The sequence below is a fragment of the Acipenser ruthenus genome, chromosome 4 (assembly GCF_902713425.1).
Source record: "Acipenser ruthenus chromosome 4, fAciRut3.2 maternal haplotype, whole genome shotgun sequence".
NCBI classification, from domain to species: Eukaryota; Metazoa; Chordata; class Actinopteri; order Acipenseriformes; family Acipenseridae; genus Acipenser; species Acipenser ruthenus.
This window is the reverse complement of record NC_081192.1, coordinates 80,688,608-80,710,171: the sequence shown is the minus strand read 5'-3', so window position 1 is coordinate 80,710,171 and position 21,564 is coordinate 80,688,608. Positions and strand designations below refer to the sequence as shown.

The window sequence follows — 21,564 nt, the reverse complement described above, 5'->3', positions numbered from 1 at the left end:
TGAACACAAGAAATATGCAAGTATGTGACATATTACACTCTCCCTCCAAATCAAATCCTGTGTCTGTCAAACAGTTACAGTTAATTACTTTCTGTATATAGAAAAGATAGCAATAATAAAAATTAAGTAGTAAAATTAAAATATGATTACCTGAGCCCTTTTAATCAGTTCATTTAAAATCTTTCACAAAGGTAACATGAAATGTAAATACTTAAAACCATCAGTAACTTCCAAGACTCCATAATTAGCTGAAACATTTGTTTATTTGAGTAATTTCTTAAAATACATTAACCGTGAAACATCATTATCTTAAAAATAACTAGTCTCGCCACCGGTTACAACAACAATTCCCTAACACCCCCTTTTTACCATGCAAGTTTAAAAGAAATGCTTATGACAGTTGAGCGACTAATGTACTGGAAACAGGTCACAAAAACAATTAACAGACATGAATGAAACGTGTTTCTTCAGAGAAAAGGGACATCAAACATCATCCAGGGCTATGATGATCTCTAAAGGGTATTCCTCCTGATCTTTTAGACTTTGTCTGAACAGCTGTGTGTGCTGCCAGGAAGCATCACCTTCCCCACCAGTCAGTTCAGCTTCCAATACAAGTTCTGTCACTCCAGTAAAATTCTGGAATGAATGCAGTGTTTTATCTGAAAAAAAAAAAAGAAATAAATAAATACAATAATATGTAAAGAATGTCATTACACAATTGCATAAGCTGTTCTCTAGATGTAAAACTCCACTGGGTTGCATGCTTACTTACCTGTATATATGACAGAACATCAAACACAGCACCTCTTACTCCTTGCTATAGAATTACTGTAAACTGTTATACTGTACTTAGTAGCAAATCATTTTCCAGACAGTAAAATCCTATTTTATTAAAACTTTTATATTTTTTTTTAAATAAAGCTATCGCTCTGAATTTTCTTGGATACACGCTTGTCGAGAGATGACTTTCCCTTGACTAAATACTTGAAATCTTACATGATAATAGACATTTGCCGTGATTGATGACATCATTAGAAAAAAAAACAACCTTTCGGATGCCTGCAGAGAACCAGCACAGCTCATTTAAAATTTAAAAAATGACAAGATATAACCCCTTTATTTAAATGTGCATACCTCCTGAAAGTTCAACACTTTCTTTATCAGAGTTCAGTTTCCATCTCACTTTGCCAGTCTGAAAAGTCTCACTGCTTGCTCTTATTGAAACAGTCTTGATTTTTAGTCCAACTGAGCCACAGACAAATTTCCAACTGATTTTAGCTGAAGATGATCCTTCTGTACGTGCTATATAAACCTATGACAAAAAAGGTAAGATGCAGTATTACTTGTGAACTAGTGACAAAGCTGCAATACTGTGCCTGCTCACTGATAACATACAGAATCAGAAATTAAAATGAAAGGGGGGCAAAAATATATAGAAATAAGTTTTGTACATATACAACTGTATTGCAAAAGGTTAATTATTGTGCAACAACTTTTAATATGCAGTTGTTATCAAGGAGCTAGAATACCGCAGATCATTCAATTTTGAACTATTATCTGTAAACCTTACAGTATTGGTTAGACACTACATAAGATCATTTAGGATTCTGTTATTTATTATTTTAAACATCTTATCAAAATGTATTGTTCTAAAATGTATTTTTTACAGAGCAGGCAAGAGTAAGAATTTGTTTGTTTGTTCTAAACACTCTTGACATCTACCAGTTCTTAAGAAGCATTGATAAAAATGGCTGTTTTTCAATTAAGCTTAATCACAAATAAAATAAGCATTATAGCTTATGGTTTACAACTGCTCAATTATATTGTTAATGGCCCAGTTTAACAACTTAAGCCTATTGTGTGCTTTATGCAATTATGTATTACAGGTATAAACTGTATGGCTTTGGTGGTTGTCAATTAACATTAAAAGATACAGTATTTGTAGAATTGCAGACTTGCTTTAATTCACCAACTGCCAAAAAGATTAAGAACACTTTAAAATAACAATTTATAAACCTATTGCCAACAGAGTTGATCTAATTCTAAATTTCAGGTACCAAACTATATATTAAACAGAATGTTTCCATGCGCATAGTGTTTGGTGTTTGACAGCTCTCCCTGTAACAAAGAAATGGAATTTCTGGAACTAGCGATAATGTGGTTTTACTTAAAAAAATAAATAAAATGTAATATTCCAACTCTTATCTATCTGAAGTTATTCCTTACTATTTTTACCTTTCAGTTTTTTTCAAGATTTCAACAGTGGAAACTAGTTCATATGCAGTAGTCTATTTTAGTTATTTATTTTCAGTACACCTGCCTTGTACACATTTCTACATGGTCTACTTCATTTCTGGTACTCCTCATCCTCCACCCACAAAACACAAAACAGTTTTTCAGATTTGCAAATAGAGATCCTGAATTAAATAATTAGATAACTAACTGATGTAATCCTGTTAATCACCTGTAGACAGATATTATTTTTTCCCCCGAAAAGGTTTCAAATAGGGAAAGGGATATGCTTCAACTATTATTTTTCCCCATACCATTTGCCAATCAGTTTCAAGTTTCCTAAAAACAGACTCCGTCTTCCAGGTGCCCTTCTCCCAGCCGCTCAATTCTTCTTGGTTGTTGGACACTCTAATGTAGTGGTCTTTGGCTATGTTGTACTGAAGATGGAATGACTTCTGTGTCTTCTCATTTTCAGAAGGAATGAAAACAAATCCCTTGTTCTGAAACATGAGCACAACAATAATTGTCCAGACAGCAGAAGTTTTACTCATATACAGTTATCTGACGTATTAAAAAAAATTAAAAAAAATTAAAAAAAAACAACACAAAAACACAAAATATTGAAAACAGTGAATTACTGAAGGATCCTTATAAACTTGCATTATTTACTGAAAACAAATTTGTGACATGAATGGTCAAATACAGAAATCAAATGTCTTTCATTTCAGTGATCTGAGCACCAATTTACCACCTAGAATATGCACAAGTTTCTATAGTGGAAAAATATCTGCCTGTGTGGGATTGACATATATAAAAAAAACAGCTGTTAACAAACTTCAGCATTTTAAAAGTCCAAATGACAAGTGGCCAAATAGTGATCTCTACATAAAGTTGCAGGTTCTTTTTGAGATATGGAAAGAGAGTCAATCGGTGTCTCTATCTGCCATTTGATACAGATTTGGAACTTCACTCCAAATGCCTCATGTTACTGACTAAACTTGCAAAGGAAATGTCCTGTGTTGTGATTAGGGATGTAACAGTTTAAAAGAATAAACGATAACTTTTTAATAAACGTTTAGTATATATCTATTTAGTTTAAACTACAGAAAAGGTGCAACTGCTAGAAATATCATTGATTGTATCAATATCATGATTGAAAAAAATCTCTCAATATTATCAGGCAGAAGAACTACTAGACACACATAATGGATCGTTCAAAAAGGAGCCACGTTTGGAATTACTTCGAAAAAGTAACGGAAACATCAGTTAAATGTAAACTATGTAACACAAAACTTACATATTCAAACAGCACTGGCACAATGCTAAATCATTTCAGACTCAAACACCCTTGTGTTTCTGCTGAGAGTAAAGATGGTAAAAAGCAAACAACACTGATAACGTTTCTTTCTGAAAGTGTACGAAAATGCGGGCCACTGCAGGCTGAGAAATGTTGTGAATTGTTGTGCACCATGGTAACAGAAGACACGCTGCCAATAAGTTTCGTGGAGGGATCGGGCTTTGTCAAATCAATGGCTTTCGTAGAACCGGAGTACCGTGTGCCTTCAAGACAAACAAGTTCTGCTCGTCTGGAGAAACGGTACGAGGAATGTGTGAGTATGCTTAGTAACAAACTACAGGCTGCTGAAAGAGCAGCACATACCACTGACTGCTGGATAGCGCTTAACAGTAAAAGCTACATAACAATAACGTGCCATTATAATGAAGAAAATTGGGAGCTTCAGTTTGTTGTTCTTGAGAGAATAAATGCCTGAACGACACACCTCGGAAAATCTCTTAAAGGCTTAATACTGGATTAGAAAAATTGGGTCTTGAAGACCATGATAATGCAAGCAACATCGTTCTTGCCAAAACACTGCTGTATGTGTTGTGGAAATCTGTTAATTGTTTTGTACATAAGCTACAGTTAGCAAATGATGGCTTTTCTGTCAGCAGTGTTGATCGAGTGATTACTACAGCACACTTGTCTCACACTTTCACCACAGCACTGTTGCTGCTAAAGCACTCGAGAAAAAACAAATGCAGCTTAAGCTAAAGCAACACCGCCTGATCCAGTCTAGCAAAACTCGGTGGAATTCAGTTCACAGTATGTTTGAATGACTCAATGAACAACGATGGGCAATAAACACCAGTGCTGTCAGATCGCACATTCACAAAACTGTCAGATGCTTGAACCCTTGAGCTATGTGATGACCAGTGGCAACTGATAGAAGACATCTTACCCATTCTCTCCGCTTTAAAATGTGCTACGACAGTTTTATCTTCAGAACAGTCTGTTTAAGTTTCAAGTGTGTATCCCAAAGAGTGTGCAGAGTGCTGTGGCAATGCTCTTAGGAGATGACTACTTCCAATATGCATCAGAGACTGTTATAGAAAGTGAAGTACAAAATTATTTTAAGAAGCCTTGCACTTCATTACAGTGCATTCCGTTAGAATGGAGGAAGTCGAAAATACAGCGCTTTCCCTGACATTCAACTGATGTAATACATTTCAATAATTTAGCACCTATTCAGTAGCTTTAAATGTACTACTTTGGTTAGTTTTGGTGATTTTTTTTTTTTCTTAAGGACATCAATGCATCGGTTGTTTTATAAAACAATGTATTGATGGCATCATTCCAGCCTTAGCAGAGATTGTCTGACACACTATGCAGGTCACTCTGACACACTGTACACTTATCTGGCCACCTTTAACCTTTTGAATAATGAGATATCATCTGGGGTTTCCCAGTTAAGAAGAGCAACTCGACCTGGGTCTGTAGTGAATACCTTGCTATATTTTGGGGTGTTGTAGGCTAATTCTATTCTAAAAACAGTACACTGGGAATGTGAAAATGACTTTTTTCAGATTATTGGCTGCTTTAAAAGACCCAGTATAGCACAGGCCCTGATGAGTCTACCTTATCTAAGGTTGTTTGTTCATCCAAGATTAGTGCTAATCAGAGTCTGTGAAACTAGTGGTTAAAGTCAGTATCTTTAGTTTCACAGATTTTAATATCTGGAGCAGCTGTGTTTGCTTTGAAAAAGGGGCAAACCACCTTACCAGTTGTTGGCTGGGAGTTTCCCCTCTGGTCACTCGCCAGATTAGAGAGCCAGATGTTCGTCCCCCAAGTTCACCAGGTTTCGGAGTCTTTGGGGATATAAATTCCACAAGCTCCACAAGTAGTCTTTCCAGAAGCTCCTTCCTCCTGTCTGCAGTAAGGGACTGCTGTCTCTGTAATAATATATTTACAACAGATCAAATAAAGAATACAAAAAATAACACTACCTGCAGGACTGAAACCTTTAAAGAAGAGAATAAGAACCCTCAACTTTAATCATACCTCATCAGTCAGGTAAACCACCTGTCCAAAAATTCCCCAAGACGAAAAAATCTAATACAATAAACTGATGGTGAACAAATTGGAACTAAAATCCCACCCCAGACTAAGTGAAATTAAACAATATCTGCAGTAACAGAAACACAAAAATATATGAATGGATAAACTGGTGCACCTACCACAGAAGTTAGCCCATTAATAGTTTTTCGAAGCCACCCTTCTTGGACTTGTGTTCTCCTGCTCAGAACTTCAGCATGTTTGCAAGAATACCTCCAGCTTACATCAACAACCTGGAATATTGACAACCTTCTTCACAGTCTGTTTTACCAGAATAATGTTCCACCCAGTATCAGTTAAGAAAAATTGGTAAACAAGAACGTACAACATATTAATATTTGTAAAAATGTGTGTTTCTTGCAGTGAAACAAATGCAATAAATAACATTAAATTCCTTAAGGTAGGACTTACTAAAATACCTTTGCTACCAAGACATTTATTTTTCAGTATTGAATAACCAGAAAAAAAGTAACTTTTCCTACATTTCGAATCTTGTTAAGTCAAAAAGAGCGCTTTACCTCTTCCTTGGAGAAAGCGATGATGTAAGAGAGTTTTTTCCCCCAGCCAATCTCATAGAGGAGGGGCTTATCACACACATTCTCACAGGGGTCACAGTGTAGCCACCTGTGCTGGGATGTGGAATACACTTCTGTCCAGACATGATCTGTTACACAAACAAAAGATTCACCAACTTCTATACAGATCAGCTGCTAAACATGTGTGGAAATCAGTTGTATTTGAGAAGTATTTATTATTTCATTATATTCACCATTAAGCTTTGGGTGATCAGCAACCATGTACTGTAGCCTTCAATGGCTGAGCCAATCAGGTGTGAAGAACCGAAGTGGGCTCGGTCAGGGTTTTGTTGACCAGGAGTCCCTGATTGGCTGGAGGGGCATATCCTAAGGCGCTCCCAACCATAAAGGAAGGTTGCACTCAACACTCGCTGCTCCTCCTCCTAATCGCCTCTACAGCACATCTGCTGTGTACATCCAGGTTTGACTAAAAGGATCAGCGTTCGGCTCAAGAAAGTTATCAGTGAAATGTGAGTGCGAAATAAACCAAGACCCTGGAAAACAGCAACAAGTCACTGTGTGTGTGGCTCGGGATCCTCAGAACTGGGATGGCTGAGTGAATACCAGGATCGGCAGAGCTGAGATCGCTGGGTACGTGAGCCAGCACTTTGTGTGTTTGTGGAAGTAGGACAAGTCTATGGGATCCGGTTACCGATCCCCAATAGTATAGTGAGTGTTCAGTTCAGCCTTTTAACAGTGGGACCCTCCTGTTAGAGATAGCGCACGGCCCGATCTTGGCCACCTTTTATTTATTAGCTGTGTTTTGATGCGTTTTGTTTTGGGGCATTTTTACACTATCAACACTGAGTGTTTCCTCCCACACTAGGGGTACCATTGTTGGTAGCCTAGTAGCGGCCATGTACCACTGCACTACATTGTGTGATTATAAATAAATCTGCCCACCTATGCGGCATGGCAATGTCAGACTGTCTATGTCCTTGACCAGTGAATTCCCACAACCCTAGAAATAACTTAATGTCCTTGCAAAGTTTCATACTTGATTTCACATTGGTGCGAGCGGTTTTAAACATAGCCCAATGAAGAAGAGAATCAGAGGTCCCTAATAACGTGTTCTAAGGAATGTCAATACAAAGTTTAACCAAGTGTTACATGCAATAAGATACTATATGTATTACGTACATGTTATGGTCCTGATGGGCTACTTTGTATGAAGTGTAATAAGATAAACTGATTTAATAATATATATTTTTTTCTGTTAAAAAAATGAAATGAAAGGCAGCATGTGTTCATACCAATAAATCACATTCATTAATTATTCAAGAAGAATTTTGTGGATGTAGTGCAGTACTGATTTTGGTCATGTATTATGTACTAGACTGTCTCCACCATTATCATACATATTATACTTACAAAAAAGGCATACCTGTGCTATCCCAGATATACCTTGCTTCCAGTCCCAGAGCTCTACAGCACAGAGTGAAGCAGTTTGCCCATTCTCCACATCTCCCCCGTCTTGTTTCCAGCAGCTTTTCAGGATTGTTATATCTTGAGGGTTCAAGAAAAGAATTATTAAAGATTCTTGCGGTTTTACCAATGGAACAAGAAGGTTGCAGGTAGCACTCAAACATGGTAGAAAGAAAAAGCAATAAAGATCTAGTCCTGTATTTTAATTCCTATTACTGCCTGTGTACCTGGGATTAAAACAGAGATCCACTTCTAAATAGCATGTGGACATAACACATCTCATGGCTTTTTGTTACAGACAAGTAAATGTGACCGCTTCATCTGGCAAGAAACTGCCTAATATAATATAGTTCTATTATTTATTTGAGTGGATATTTAATCACTTTGTTATAGTGCAGTGATGCGCGGAGAGTCAGTAATGGGGGTGCGAATATGAGGCAGTTCTGTAAAAATTTCAACTTTTTTTTTTTTTTTTTTTTTTTTTTTAAAGGATAGACATTTTTAAATAAATGCATAAATGACAGCGAATTAGTCCAAGTTCTCAAATGAGCCATTGACAATCACTCTAGGACTTGAAGAATCAGAACAATGATGTTTGAAGTGGCAAGTCAGTGAAACTGCAGTGAACAAAGCCGAAATGGTGGCTTCCATGCGTAAGTTAACATTTATGTATTTAGCTAAATCTGGACTTTTTGTGTATGCTAAGAAAAGGCGGAGGCATATAAAAAGTATAAAATCTAGTACAATATATCAACACATCATTCATTTTTGTAACAATCGTCCATGGAGTTTCATTAAATTGAAAAAACATGATAAAGGCTAACCTTTAATTAGTACTTTGAAAGTCAACTTATTTTTAACACAATTTTACGTCTGTATTATATGGGTAAACGTTTATGATACAAAAACAGCAGTGGACAGGTGTGGCAAAGTGCCCACTCCTTTATATTTATTTATGTATGTATGTTTTATTATTATTATTATTATTATTATTATTATTATTATTATTATTATTATTATTATTGTTGTTGTTGTAGTTATTATAATTATTGTAGTTTTATGCAGGTGGACGAAGCCGTCCATCACAGTTATTATTTTGAGATGACGGCGAAAAGCTGTGTGTTTATTTAGTTTAATTATTTAAAAACCTCGTGCAGCTGGTGACCATCTCCCGAGTTAATTAATTGATTAATTGTTGCTAATCGGGAGATGGTCACCTGTATAAAAACCTGCAGCTTTGCTGCACTCGAGAAGAGAGTGTTTAGGGAGTAATGAACAGGAGTTAAGTAGAGGTAAAAGAAAAGCGAAAACAACTGCTACTGTGCTGGAACTGCCAGCACAATATTTGTTAGCATAATTGTTTGTTTGTTTTGTTTGGCCAACGTGCCCTTTTGTTTCTGTCTTTTGTTCTGTTTAAATATTTTGTTTTATTATTTAATAAACGCGCTGAGCGCCGGTTGCACTTCAGTTTTGCAGAGCCCTTTGTTTATACTTTAGTCCTTCCTGGTCCGTGATGTCACTGCAACCACTCTGCCACAACAGGATTCATAAAAGTAGCACCTAACGAGGGATTTTAATTAACTAGTGCTTTGGACACGGAACTGAGATTAGGGTATTCAGAAATACAACATTTCATCAGTGTAATAAGACCAGTTTCAATAAATCTTTGACTTAGTACAGTGCACTCCGTTTATAAGAATCACATCCGTCCCGTGATTCTAAATGCGGACTGATATGATTACTGTGGTGCAGAATCAAACTTAGTATGAGAATGATAAGAGCTTGTTCCCGGGCTGCAGTGTAATGGGTTGACCACTAGATGTCACGAGTTCCCGCATGTATGCACGGCCACGAAAAATCCACAGCTGCTTTTCCTTAATGAATTATGGATAATAGTCAATTGGTTAACCGTTTGTTAAAGTTAATGACACCTCGATAGAAATGGCTTAGCCGATAGCTTTGTGATGGAGGTATAGAGGAGTAAGGAAGCAGAAGTAACAAAAAGAAACCAAAACTCGAGTAAGAGATCTGGTGTTTGTTCCACACAAAGTACTGTTTAGTTAGAGCTCCAGCTGAGAGCTAGGTTTATTTTGCTTGTTTTATTAGCGGTTGTTTCGCCACCGCAGTGTAAGAAAAATAAAACCAATACCGGTTTAAAACTGTAAATCAAGACTCCAGCCTGATAATTTACACTGCCCTCTGTCACATTATAATTCGCAAAAGCGTACCATCAGCAGTTTAAATACAGTATACAGATGTCAATGATGCTCAATCACTGAGGACAATACATTAAAACAAGTCGGAGGGGGTAAGCAGCTTTTACAATTATGTTTACTCAAGTCTGCAGAATCCTAATTTACTACAGTATACTTGAGAAGCGATCGTCTTGTGAGGGTGCCTAGTTTAACTGCCTTTGAATTAAAATGACGTTACAGTACAGTATTTTACTGTCAGGACTACCACTGCATTTAAGCATCTGTGGCTTACTTATTTTCAGTTGCGATGCAAATCTCATAGTTTTTCACTAAGCAGAGACGCAAAGCTCCACAATCACCCCTCCTCCTCACCGTGCCGCCACACAATAACACTGCTGTACTCAGTATGTATTAAATGAATGTTCACTTAATTAAAACACATTTTCACTAAGAGAACACAAAAACATACCTACACAATGCAGTTGCACAGTCATTGTTTGATTACAAACTTGTCGTGTTTTCTGCATCATTGTACGATCCACGCTGCAGACGTGCCTAATTGCGTAAGGTGTGATTAAATTCAAAAACAGCTTTATTGGCTGTACACGTCATCGCACTTGACACAGTACCGTATTACATGTAGTCAGTTTGCCCCAAACGATTCTTATAAGCAGATTTCTTGATTCTTACAAGCAGAGCATTTTACATTAGTTAGTATAGGAATGATTTTGTCCCAGTGGTTTTGATCACTATATGTGATTGATTGAGTTATTTTTGTCAAAGTCTGTTTTTAATAATAAAATAGGAGTTGGATATTAATGTTCTAGACAGATGTTGGCTTCCTAAAGTTATGGATGAGTACAGAAAATAACCTGAGTAAAACCTGTAACAGTAGTCAAATGCACCAATACTAACTGGACTACAGCATACCTTGGGAATCTGTTGGTCAGATGGCACTGGTTGCAGTAATGATTCTCCACTCGATGGGCATCCCACCGCAGGTCATCTGTGGACGGAGGCAGACCACCAGCATTTTGGGTCTGGCCACCACACTTGCTGCAGGGCAGGCTGTTCACCCAGGAGAAGAACTCTTCCTTAAACCAGCGTAGAAGTTCCAACAGCAGGAAATCTTCAACATTCACTTCACTGCCTAGAACAGTGGGAGACCAGTGTTCGAACCGTCAGCATGTTTTACAGGAGAACAAAAATTTAGTCATGGTAACCAAGTACAAGTTTGTTCATTTAAAAGCATCAGAAGATCCCTCTAAGACCCTATCTCAACGTGATCCGCCACTTGACTATTCAAAGGAATAGCCTTATTAACCAATGAAACACACACACACACATATAAATACATGGATGAAGGCTATATTTGCATCCTGAGCCATTCCTAAAAAAAAAGGCATAATAGCACAGTAGTGACGTCAAAATGTCATAATTTCTCTAGAGGAAAATATACTTGAACTTTGACACATTCAACTCCTCAAGACCACTTTCAGTTCAAACACAAAATGTCTTGATTTCAATCACTCAACAACACCCACAGTAGAGAAATGTTCATTAATGATCAAAAAATGAGAATACGTTAAAAATAAAAAATAAAATGTATGTAAAGCTGGTACATTTGTATCAGAGAAACTGGAGAGGAACGGGAAATTAATTCCTGTCAATGACTAAATCACTTGACAGCACCCACAATTCATATTTTTTTAGGCACTTAACAAATCTGTCTCTGTGAAGATTTACAATCAACCTTCACCAACGGGATTACCAACCAAGCGAGTGACACCAATCTTCGACTCTGACAATGACTAATACAAAAAAAAAAAAAAAAGGATGAGGTTCACCTGACTAATTATGAATGAATGCCACTTGCCTGTGATTATTTAAACAAGATAAATGTTTGTTCAGGGCAGTCTCCAGTCTGTGTGAAGAGAGAGGCTGTCACTATGAAGAGACCTGTGTGCGTTATCAACAGGTACTGTGTGAACCTTTTTGTTTGTGTGTGTCTATTATTATTATTATTATTATTATTATTATTATTATTATTTATTTATTTATTTATTTTTTTTTTTTTAATCGCTAAATGGCTTAGCCTCCAATTTTAGTTAGGTTCTTAAGAAAGTGCCGTGTGGGAGTTAGGTCTTGTTTTGATTATTTTCTTTTATTTCTGTAATTAATAAAATCACAGGAAAGCGCTTAAATACTGCACATCTTGTGTCTGGGTCTGTTTTTAAGGGTCTACGAACCTGAAATTAAATGAAATATTTCACTAATATATATATAGTGAGGGAGTTAGTGTACATTCCAGATCAAACTTGGGCAGCTGTGGGGCCATGGGTGTAAAGAATGCACACTCCATCTGGGTAAAGGCTTGTATGAATCTTTGAAGAGATGTTTAAAATAAAACAAACAAAAGTAATAAAGTGTGAAAAGACAACATAAACCAATTGGATGGTAAACAAAGTGTGGAGATCATGTAAAATGTTTAAAAGTAACATCAGAGAGTTAACAAATGAACGTGAAGTGGTTCTCGGGTTGATTAAGAAAAGTTAAACCACAAGCTTGGGTTTAAAAATAATTAATATTATGTTTGGTTGAAAAGGTATGTTATTATATCGGAAAGGTTATATGGAGGCATTAAGACCCTGGGGACAATACTGATGTCAGGATTATCTCCAATGTAAGTTAATTGTTTGATTTATTAATATGACTTAATTGTTTAATCATGTAATTGCCTGAGAGTTAAAAGAGTGGTGAGGATGAGAAGGTACGAAGGGGAACATGAGGAGGAGTTGCTGAGAGCGTGAGTGGAGTTGGTTGTTTATGAAGAAACGAAAGGAAAACCAAATGAGTTGCGTGGGTGTGTAAATCGGTGTAAACAGGAGTAGCCTGTCCCCGTTTAAAGAGGGACACTATACTGTTTAGCTAGACCCAAAAAAAAGGGGTTAGGCTTTTCTTTTGTTTTTGTTTGCACAAACTGTGCATTTATTTTGTTTTCAAATAAAGCCACGCCATGGCGTGTTTCATTCTAAGTACTGTTCTCCTTGGAATTATTATATACTACACAACACAAGGTCATTATCCTGAAAGACGGCAGCAAATTCTTTACTTGTGTGTATGTGTGTGTGTATATATAGTGTATATATATATATATATATATATATATATATATATATATATATATATATATATAGTGCCTTGCAAAAGTATTCAGACCCCTGACCAATTCTCTCATATTACTGAATTACAAATGGTACATTGAAATTTCGTTCTGTTTGATATTTTATTTTAAAACACTGAAACTCAAAATCAATTATTGTAAGGTGGCATTGGTTTTATGTTGGGAAATATTTTTAAGAAAAATCAAAAACTGAAATATCTTGCTTGCATAAGTATTCAACCCCTGTGCTGTGGAAGCTCCCAGTTTACACCGATGAAAGAAATTGCTCTAACGAGAGCACAATTACCTTACCATTGGCCTCCACCTGTGAACCATTAATGTTGCTGTCACATTTTCTGGATAAAAACCCCACTGTTGTAGGATCATTGGTCAGGCTGTGAATCTGAAGGAAAATGAAGACCAAAGAGCATTCTACAGAAGTTCGAGATAAAGTAATACAAATGCATAGATTAGGGAAAGGGTACAAAATAATATCCAAGTGTTTGGATATCCCAGTGAGCACAGTTGAATCAATAATCAGGAAGTGGAAGCTGCATCACACCACCCAGGCACTGCCAAGAAAAGGCCGTCCCTCAAAAAACTCAGCGCTCAAACAAGAAGGAGACTTGTGAGAAGCCACAGAGGCCAACAATCACTTTGAAGGAGCTAGAGTTCAGTGGCTGGGATTGGAGTAATGGTGCACCAGTCAACCATATCAAGAGCTCTGAATAACACTGGCCTGTATGGGAGGGTGGCAAGAAAGAAGCCGTTACTCAAAAAATACCATCTGAAAGCACGTCTGGAGTTTGCCAGAAAGCATGAGAGTGACCCAGCTGCGATGTGGGAAAAGGTTTTGTGGTCAGATGAGACCAAGATAGAGATTTTTGGGCAAAACTCAAAGCGCTATGTGTGGCGCAAACCTAACACTGCCCATGCCTCAAGACACACCATCCCTACAGTGAAGTATGGTGGTGGCAGCATCATGCTGTGGGGATGCTTCTCATCAGCAGGAACTGGGCATCTTGTTAAAATTGAAGGAAGAATGGATGGAGCAAAATACAGGGAAATACTGCAAGAGAACCTGCTTCAGTTCGCTAAAAAACTGAAGCTTGGGAGGAAATTCACCTTTCAGCAGGACAATGATCCCAAGCACAAGGCCAAAGCAACATTGGAGTGGCTCAAGAATGTCCTACAGTGGCCCAGTCAAAGTCCTGATCTCAACCCCATTGAGAATCTGTGGCACTATTTGAAAATTGTGGTACACAAGCGTCGTCCAACCAACCTGAACAACCTGGAGCAAATCTGCCAAGAATGGGCCAAAATCACTCCGACACTGTGTGCAAAGCTGGTATATACTTACCCCAAAAGACTTAAAGCTGTTATTGCAGCAAAAGGTGGCTCTACCAAATATTAATGTGTGGGGGTTGAATACTTATGCAAGCAAGATATTTCAGTTTTTGATTTTTCTTAAAAATATTTCCCAACATAAAACCAATGTCACCTTACAATAATTGATTTTGAGTTTCAGTGTTTTAAAATAAAATATCAAACAGAACGAAATTTCAATGTACCATTTGTAATTCAGTAATATGAGAGAATTGGTCAGGGGTCTGAATACTTTTGCAAGGCACTGTATGTATGTATGTATGTATATATGTGTGTGTGTGTGAGTGTGTGTGAGTGTGTGTGTGTGTGTGTGTGTGTGTATACACACACACACATAAATTAATCTTTGGCAAGAGGAAATACACAATCAAGGAATCCGAAGGCAAATATGCAAATATAATGAAAAATTAAAAACACACAATTGATTTTGTACCCAAAATGTAGCCAATGTTTTAATTATGAAACATTAATTAAATTGTCGGGGGGAGGTGCCATCCATAGGTCAATACATCTTTATTGAGACCTTTGTTTTTGTCTGCATTGCCTCAGCGATCTTAGATTCATGTCTTACTTTTTCATTATCAACAGATAACGACAAACAACCAACAAATGGTATATAAAATAAAAAATAAAAAACAAATACACCCAACTTAAAGCATAATTATACTGTCTTACACAATATAATTTTGTCCACTGCAGTCACAGCAAACATCTAGTTCAATACTTTGGTAAAACAGACCTGTGACTAATAAGAAGTAGGAAGAAATTAATACAGATGGAGCCCAAACAATGGTTAGAGTAAAACACTTGGACAGGACCCTGGAAACACAGGAAAGAAACTAGAATGCCTCTAAATCAAAATGTGTATTATATTCAAAGAGACCTCTTTATGATGTGAACTTACCTGGATCAACTTTTTTGGCTTCAGACAGATTTTCCTGAGCTTTTGTTCGTAGCAGCTGAGCAGGAATACAGGAGAGAGCTTTTTGATGAAGTGCAGGGTTCTCGTAGACCAGAACATGTTGAAAATTGGATTGCAGGGTTCTAAAAAAGCTCATATCAGAAGCCTAAATCAGAGAAAAAAGGGGTGGAAATAATCAAATACATGTACAGCACTATATACCACTACTTTCAGTTTCACTTTGTTTTCACTTCCTGTTTCTCATTTTCTGGTCACATGACCGAGTTCCCTCCTATCAATTTGGAAAAGAGCTCTTTCACAATTGCACTCACTTGTATAGTAAGGCAAGGTACGGCACATTGACTTGGTGGTTAGAGCAGTTATTCTTACTAACTTTTACATCGTGAGATAGACCTACTGCATATAATATTTTAGCGGTTCAGTGGTTCAGATTCTTCTAAACATGGACTTAATACATAAGTACCTAAGCTTAGTGCTGCATGTTAAAGCATTCAGCTGACCAACTCTGGATAAAATGTTAAACCAAGACAGGTAATACTATTGCATGGCACCTTTTGAAACAGCATATTTCTGAGTCTGAAATCTAACTGGAGGGTAACATTAAGTTCTCCGACTAATTATAACGGAATGTTCTGTTTTTTTTGTTTTGTTTTTTACAGCAGGGAATTTTCATGCATTCTATATGTCTTTTTGCTTGTCCATTTGGCCACTATTTTCTAGACTTGTGAGTGTTGCATAATTAAAACAAATAACAATGCACCATTGCAGTTGGCTGGGAAGGAGCAGGGCTCCATGCTGGCTGGACTGGAGCGGAGGCAGAAGTGCCAACTGGCTGGTGCTGGGCAGTGACTGTGTTCTGGGCTTGTCCCGACGGTGAGGAGTGCCCACCCAGCCTCTGATCCCTTTCACTGGCAATTGATTCTCGTATCCGACGTAGTTGCTCCACAGATGCAGTCTTTGGAAACACAAGGTGAGTCTCTCCCTGGAATTCATTTTAAACCACCTTTACTTGTTTTGAAAAACAAAAATATTGCCTGAAAATGTCCTGTTGCAGTTGTGTGAAGTTAAATAAATTGTAGCTAACACAATAATACACTAACTCTTACCTGTTTTGCACTTTAATAAGCTAAATAGGTCTCAAATGTGCAGTTTTGAAAAACAAAAACAAACAAAAGAAACATGTTATAATACGCTATTTTCATTTTTAAACATCTCTATAGGAAGCTCTCAGTTTCTATGATTTACACTTGCACTTCCTGGGTCACTTTGCCTCAGCAGTGTCTTCTGGGTCAAAGCATGTTACTGGCAAGGGGTCCCAGTGTCATCTAGTAAAAACTACACACATTTGACTGCTTGCCCCCTGCCCTCTTGGTCACTCCTCTCGAAATCTCTGATCACTACTATAGCTCCTTCTCTCTGTCGCTCCCATCCCTTCCTACTCCATCAAAACCTCTGGTGTTCTCTTGCACCTCCCTTCTATTGACTCCTTCTCCCAACTCTCTGTAGACTCGGCTACCTCTACCCTCTTCTCCTCCCTCACCTCCTGCCTCAACTCCCTTTGCCCCCTCACCCCTCGACCTGCCCGCCCCAGCCCTGGCTCTCCTCCATGCTCGGCTCGGCTCATATCAAACTGCGCTCTGCTGAAAAGAAATGGAAGAAAACCAATCCCCCTGTTGCCTTGGATCTCTATTGCTCGCTCCTCGCTTCCTTTCTCTCTGCCAAACGCTCCTACTTCCACTCTATCATTCAGTCTTCCACTAACAATCCCTGTAAACTTGCCCTCTACCCCTCTTCCACCTTCCTCTATCTCAGCTGATGACTTTGCCTCCTCCTCCTCAAAAATCAGACATCCGCAAACTCTTCACTACCTCGCCTCCTTCCCCACCCACCCCGTACTCTGCTCACTCACTCCCCATCACCCTCTGCAACCCTTAATAGTCTACCCACCTTCTCACCTCCCTCAGACTCCGATCTTTGCTCCTTGCTCCAGAGCCATAAACTCACCACGTGTGCTCTGGACCCCTTCCCCACTTACCTTTTCCAGGCTGCGGCCCCTGCTCTACTCCCTTTCATTTCCTCTCTGCCTTCAAAACAAGCCTGCATCATCCCCATATTAAAAAAAACCTTCCCTTGATCCCTCATCCCACCAGAATTACCATCCTGTCTCCCTTCTCCCATTCCTCTCTAAAACCCTCGAGTGAGCTGTACATCGCCAGCTCTCTGCTTTCCTGTCAACACATTCTCTGCTCGACCCCCTCCAATCTGGTTTTCGCCCAGCACACTCCACTGAAACCGCGCTTCTCTCCATCAGAAACCCTCTTCTCTCAGCCCGTGTTGCCTCTCTCTCCTCTGTCCTAATTCTTCTCAACCTCTCTGCAGCCTTTGACACAGTCAACCACTCTATTATCCTGTCCTCCCTTCCTAACCTGGGACTCTCCGGCACTGTTCTTGCTTGGTTATCCTCCTACCTCTCCGATTGCACGTACCGGGTGTCCTGGCATGGCTCACCCACTGCCTCTTGCTCTCTTTCAACAGGTGTCCCCCAAGGCTCAGTCCTGGAACCCCTCCTGTTTTCTCTCTACACCCGCTCCCTGGATCCACTCACCTCCTCTCATGGCTTCTTGTATCATTTCTATGCTGATGATGTCCAGATCTTCCTCCCCTTTCCCCCTCCCCCCAACTCCAACATTTCACCCTTGACCCCTCCCTCTCCAATCTCAGCACATCTCTACTCTGGCACGCTCCTGTCGCTTTTTCCTCAGCAACATACACAGAATTCACCCCTTCCTCCAAAACTCTACTGCTCGACTTGTCTTTTCCCTTCCCCGTTTCTCCCATGCTACACCGCTGCTCTGCTCTCTGCACTGGCTCCTTATCGCTGCTCGCATCCAATACAAAACTCTTGCACTTGCACTGAACTGCTCCATACCTTGCAGTACTCTACTACTGCTCTTAATTATAACTACATCCTGTATCCTATACTTGGTTTTACTCTGTATTCACATTTTTTGTAATTGCTCTTATTTGAAATCATTCTTATCCATTTATCATACTTACTACATGCTCTTACTGGACTTTACTCACATAAGCAAATATTTTTACTATAAGTTAACTGCTTTTAGTCGAACTGGCTCTTGCATGCAATTACTTACTGTATTCTTTATTTTGCTCTTATTTTATTTATTTGCTACTGACTTTATTGTACTTTACTGCTCTTACCTGTAATGTGATATTTTATATTATAGTATTTTTAAGGTGATACTTTGTACTGTGATATTTTGTAACAACTGTAACTCATCCTGGATAAGGGTGTCTGCTAATAAATAAATAAATAAATAAATGTGCATGGTGGGGAACATTTATGGAAGTTGGTTAGCTACAATTACTTGAATCTTCAGTCTGTCATCATTATTGTATTTACTAACTTACTCACTACATCTGTCTTGAACTAGGCATCTATAAATGTTAACTTTTTTTTCCACAATCTGGCACACCATTCAAGTTTGAGGTAAAAAATCTAGATACAGCACTCATTTTCTCTCATTTTATGTGTAGGTAAGTATGTACATTATTAAACTAATGTCTTGTTCAGTGTACTTGACTTGTAGTTTTACCTCAATGTATGATCAAGTTTTTAAAAGTTGCAGATAAGGTACACACACTCACACTGCAACACAATATGTTGTGCTGAATAGTACAGTTTCCTTTTAGACCTTTCGAAGAACATTTATAAAAAAAACAAAGTTACCTCTTCAAATCCCATCTCGAAAAGGCATTCCACTGCCCCCCTGACTGGCAAAAGTCTTGATGAAAATGCAGGGTTTCCAATTCGAATTGATCTGTATTTGTCTTCATTAGGATTCCTGATTTAAAGATAGAATGAAATAAACGCAATTACGCAAGTACAGTACTAAAATAATGACAATCAAATAAACAGATATGGAGTTTAAATGATATATTACGGGATCAGCATTGTTTTTATCAACGTGTTAACTTACAAATGTTTTTAGAAGTTTTTTTTTTTATTTATTATTTAGCAAGCTTATAATACCTTTTTTTTTTTTTTTTAATTTGTAAGCTGACTTTTCGGAAATCTTGGCTCCATGCATCAGTGTTGACCAAGATGGATCTCATCTAAAGCTTGTCCACAAACACTTTGCAGTAAACGGTACAGGAACATTGGAACATGTTTTTTGTTTGTTTGTTTGTTTGTTTTTTAATTGCAGTTAGAATTGCAACAAGAATGTTTTCTGTTCTTTACGTTAAATTAATCTATAGAACACTTGAACGGGCACTTCCCATTCCCCGTCAGCTCCTAAAATGTAGCTACTAAACTTTCTAAAGTCTTTGATGTTATTATAATCAATACGTTTTATATAAACACACAAATAATAACTTTCTAACTGCTGGCTTTATTTATGTAAACATCAGTTTAACTAATATTCACAGTTAGAATGACATTGCAGAATTATACAACACAATGAATGACACTCGTCAGTGGAAGCTTTACTAAGACTCTTAGTAAGAGATTTCATGCTTACCGAAGAATGTTATCTGCGTAAGTCAACAGTAATTGTGATACATCTAAAAATACATTGGTTGAATTTTCACATAATTCACTCACTCCGGGCGACCGTGCCATAATTTTATTATTTTTTTTGTTCACGGCGTTTCACGACTGCGCCGCCTGCGTAACTGCGTCACGCGTAACGTACCTTGCATCTGCGTGTCAGCTTTTCGAACTCTATGGTCCCAGTTTATCTCCCTACACTGTCAATTCATTTTTCACATATTCCTCTCGTATGGCACTTGCTAGTTATTTTATTTCTGTTATGCAGAAATAAAACATGTTAAATATGGATAAAATATCTGCATCACTTGTCATTATATGTATTGTACTTCAAATAAATAAACTGCCATGTCAGTAAAAGTGGCTTTAACGAGGGTTTGTTCTTTATTTCCCAATTCAACTTTTGCCAACACTCACTGATATTTTTATTATTATTATATTGAATTATCAGCCAATCTAATTACAAATATCGACCTTAAATATTTATATTCCTGTATAAATTGTCATTTATACAGGAATATAATACTATTCTTGACATTTCTGTTACAAGATTTTGTAACCAAGATTTTGTAACCGAAATGTCAAGAATAGTATTACAGCAGGTTAGAAAATACAGTTTTATTAGTTCATTAAATGCAAAGAAAACTCAGTCATTACAGTAGTCATGTAAGTGTTTCCGTAATTACCCGCCACTACCTAGGTGGCAGTAGCAGCGGGTTTAACATTTACTTTACATGCCTCTCGATTTTTCAGAACTCCTTTGTTGTTTGCATTCGCGTCTGTTCTGTTCTCATGGCAAGCTGTTTTAACATGTAATTGTCAATTTTTAACAGAAAAAACATTATTGATATCAGTAATAAAATTGCTGATATCAGAAAACTGAGGATTAAATAAGTTCTCTCGCAACTACTTTTTGTAGCTGCTCCTTCGGCGCAGGTACCTGTTGTGACCCCGGCTAAGGACCCGGTCGTCAAGGCAGACTTTTGTCGTAAATCTGCGCAAGCAGTTACCCAGTGTGCGTTCACGGAGATCATTCTGCGCAGATTCTATGCAGAAACTGACCAATTCAGCTAATAATCTTCTAAAAATGATCTCCGTGAACACACAGATTTGCTAAATTGATCAGATTCTGCGCAGAATGATCTCCGCGAACGCACCGCCAGTTAGAGAAAAGCTATATCGTGACGTGTCAACATAGAGCTGTCTAAACCATGCCTGAACGCATATCATTTGTTTTTTGTTTTTATTTTAGTACCATAGTTTAGGTATATGGTTCACAGCACTACATTTTCAATACACAATTTTCACAATAACGATTCGTTTCTAAATATTGAGCCTTTCCAAATATATTCTATTATTAAAATATGCTGTAGTATTTGACCTTGCCCCAGTCCAACAGGCAGTACGTTATTCGCCTAATAACTTCTGCCAGTGGATAAAATATTGTACAGTATCTATTTTCCACGGGGAAATATTTGGAGCAATATACATTACAGTTTAATAAAGCGTAAGTCTGTTTGCAAATAAGTACTTTATTGTACGACAGCTTTTGATACGTTCAGACTGATTTTTAGATGGGGCACATTTAGAGAAAAAATAGAGGTCGCAGACAGTGCATTTTCTTTACGACTTTTTTGCCACCTATTTATACGCCTGTATTTTAAAAAGGCACAGAAGCATTCCACGTGCTCACAAAGCCCTT

The 21,564-nt window shown here is 37.8% G+C and overlaps 1 protein-coding gene across 4 annotated transcripts; it reads right to left on the bottom strand.

The window, feature by feature from the left end:
- Positions 1-244: 244 nt before the first annotated feature.
- On the bottom strand, positions 245-20,726 carry ngly1 (N-glycanase 1). 4 transcript variants are annotated; one of them, XM_059022920.1, is made up of 12 exons: positions 20,601-20,726; positions 19,041-19,155; positions 16,053-16,274; positions 15,275-15,437; positions 10,752-10,971; positions 7,586-7,707; positions 6,145-6,290; positions 5,749-5,859; positions 5,293-5,463; positions 2,547-2,732; positions 1,135-1,312; positions 245-659 (listed from the first exon to the last, which is right to left on the bottom strand). In XM_059022920.1, the coding sequence occupies exons 2-12, from the start codon at positions 19,053-19,055 to the stop codon at positions 484-486; spliced, it is 1,710 nt and encodes a 569-aa protein (XP_058878903.1). In that variant the 5' UTR covers positions 19,056-19,155; positions 20,601-20,726; the 3' UTR covers positions 245-483. The 4 variants fall into 4 exon arrangements, with proteins under 4 accessions (XP_058878903.1, XP_058878904.1, XP_033856060.2 ...); XM_059022921.1 differs by lacking the exon at positions 20,601-20,726 and adding an exon at positions 20,008-20,082; XM_034000169.3 differs by lacking the exon at positions 20,601-20,726 and adding an exon at positions 19,834-20,001.
- Between the last annotated feature and the right edge of the window lie 838 nt (positions 20,727-21,564).

Bases quoted from the DNA above. Each gene is read 5' to 3' on its own strand.
- ngly1 (XM_034000169.3), bottom strand. From the start codon at position 19,934: ATGGCACGGTCGCCCGGAGTGAGTGAATTATGTGAAAATTCAACCAAT. The intron at 19,156-19,833 runs GTAAGCATGAAA...TCTTTAAATCAG, and splicing joins TACGCAGATAACATTCTTCG to GAATCCTAATGAAGACAAAT. The intron at 15,438-16,052 runs GTGCATTGTTAT...TCTCTGATTTAG, and splicing joins CTTCCCAGCCAACTGCAATG to GCTTCTGATATGAGCTTTTT.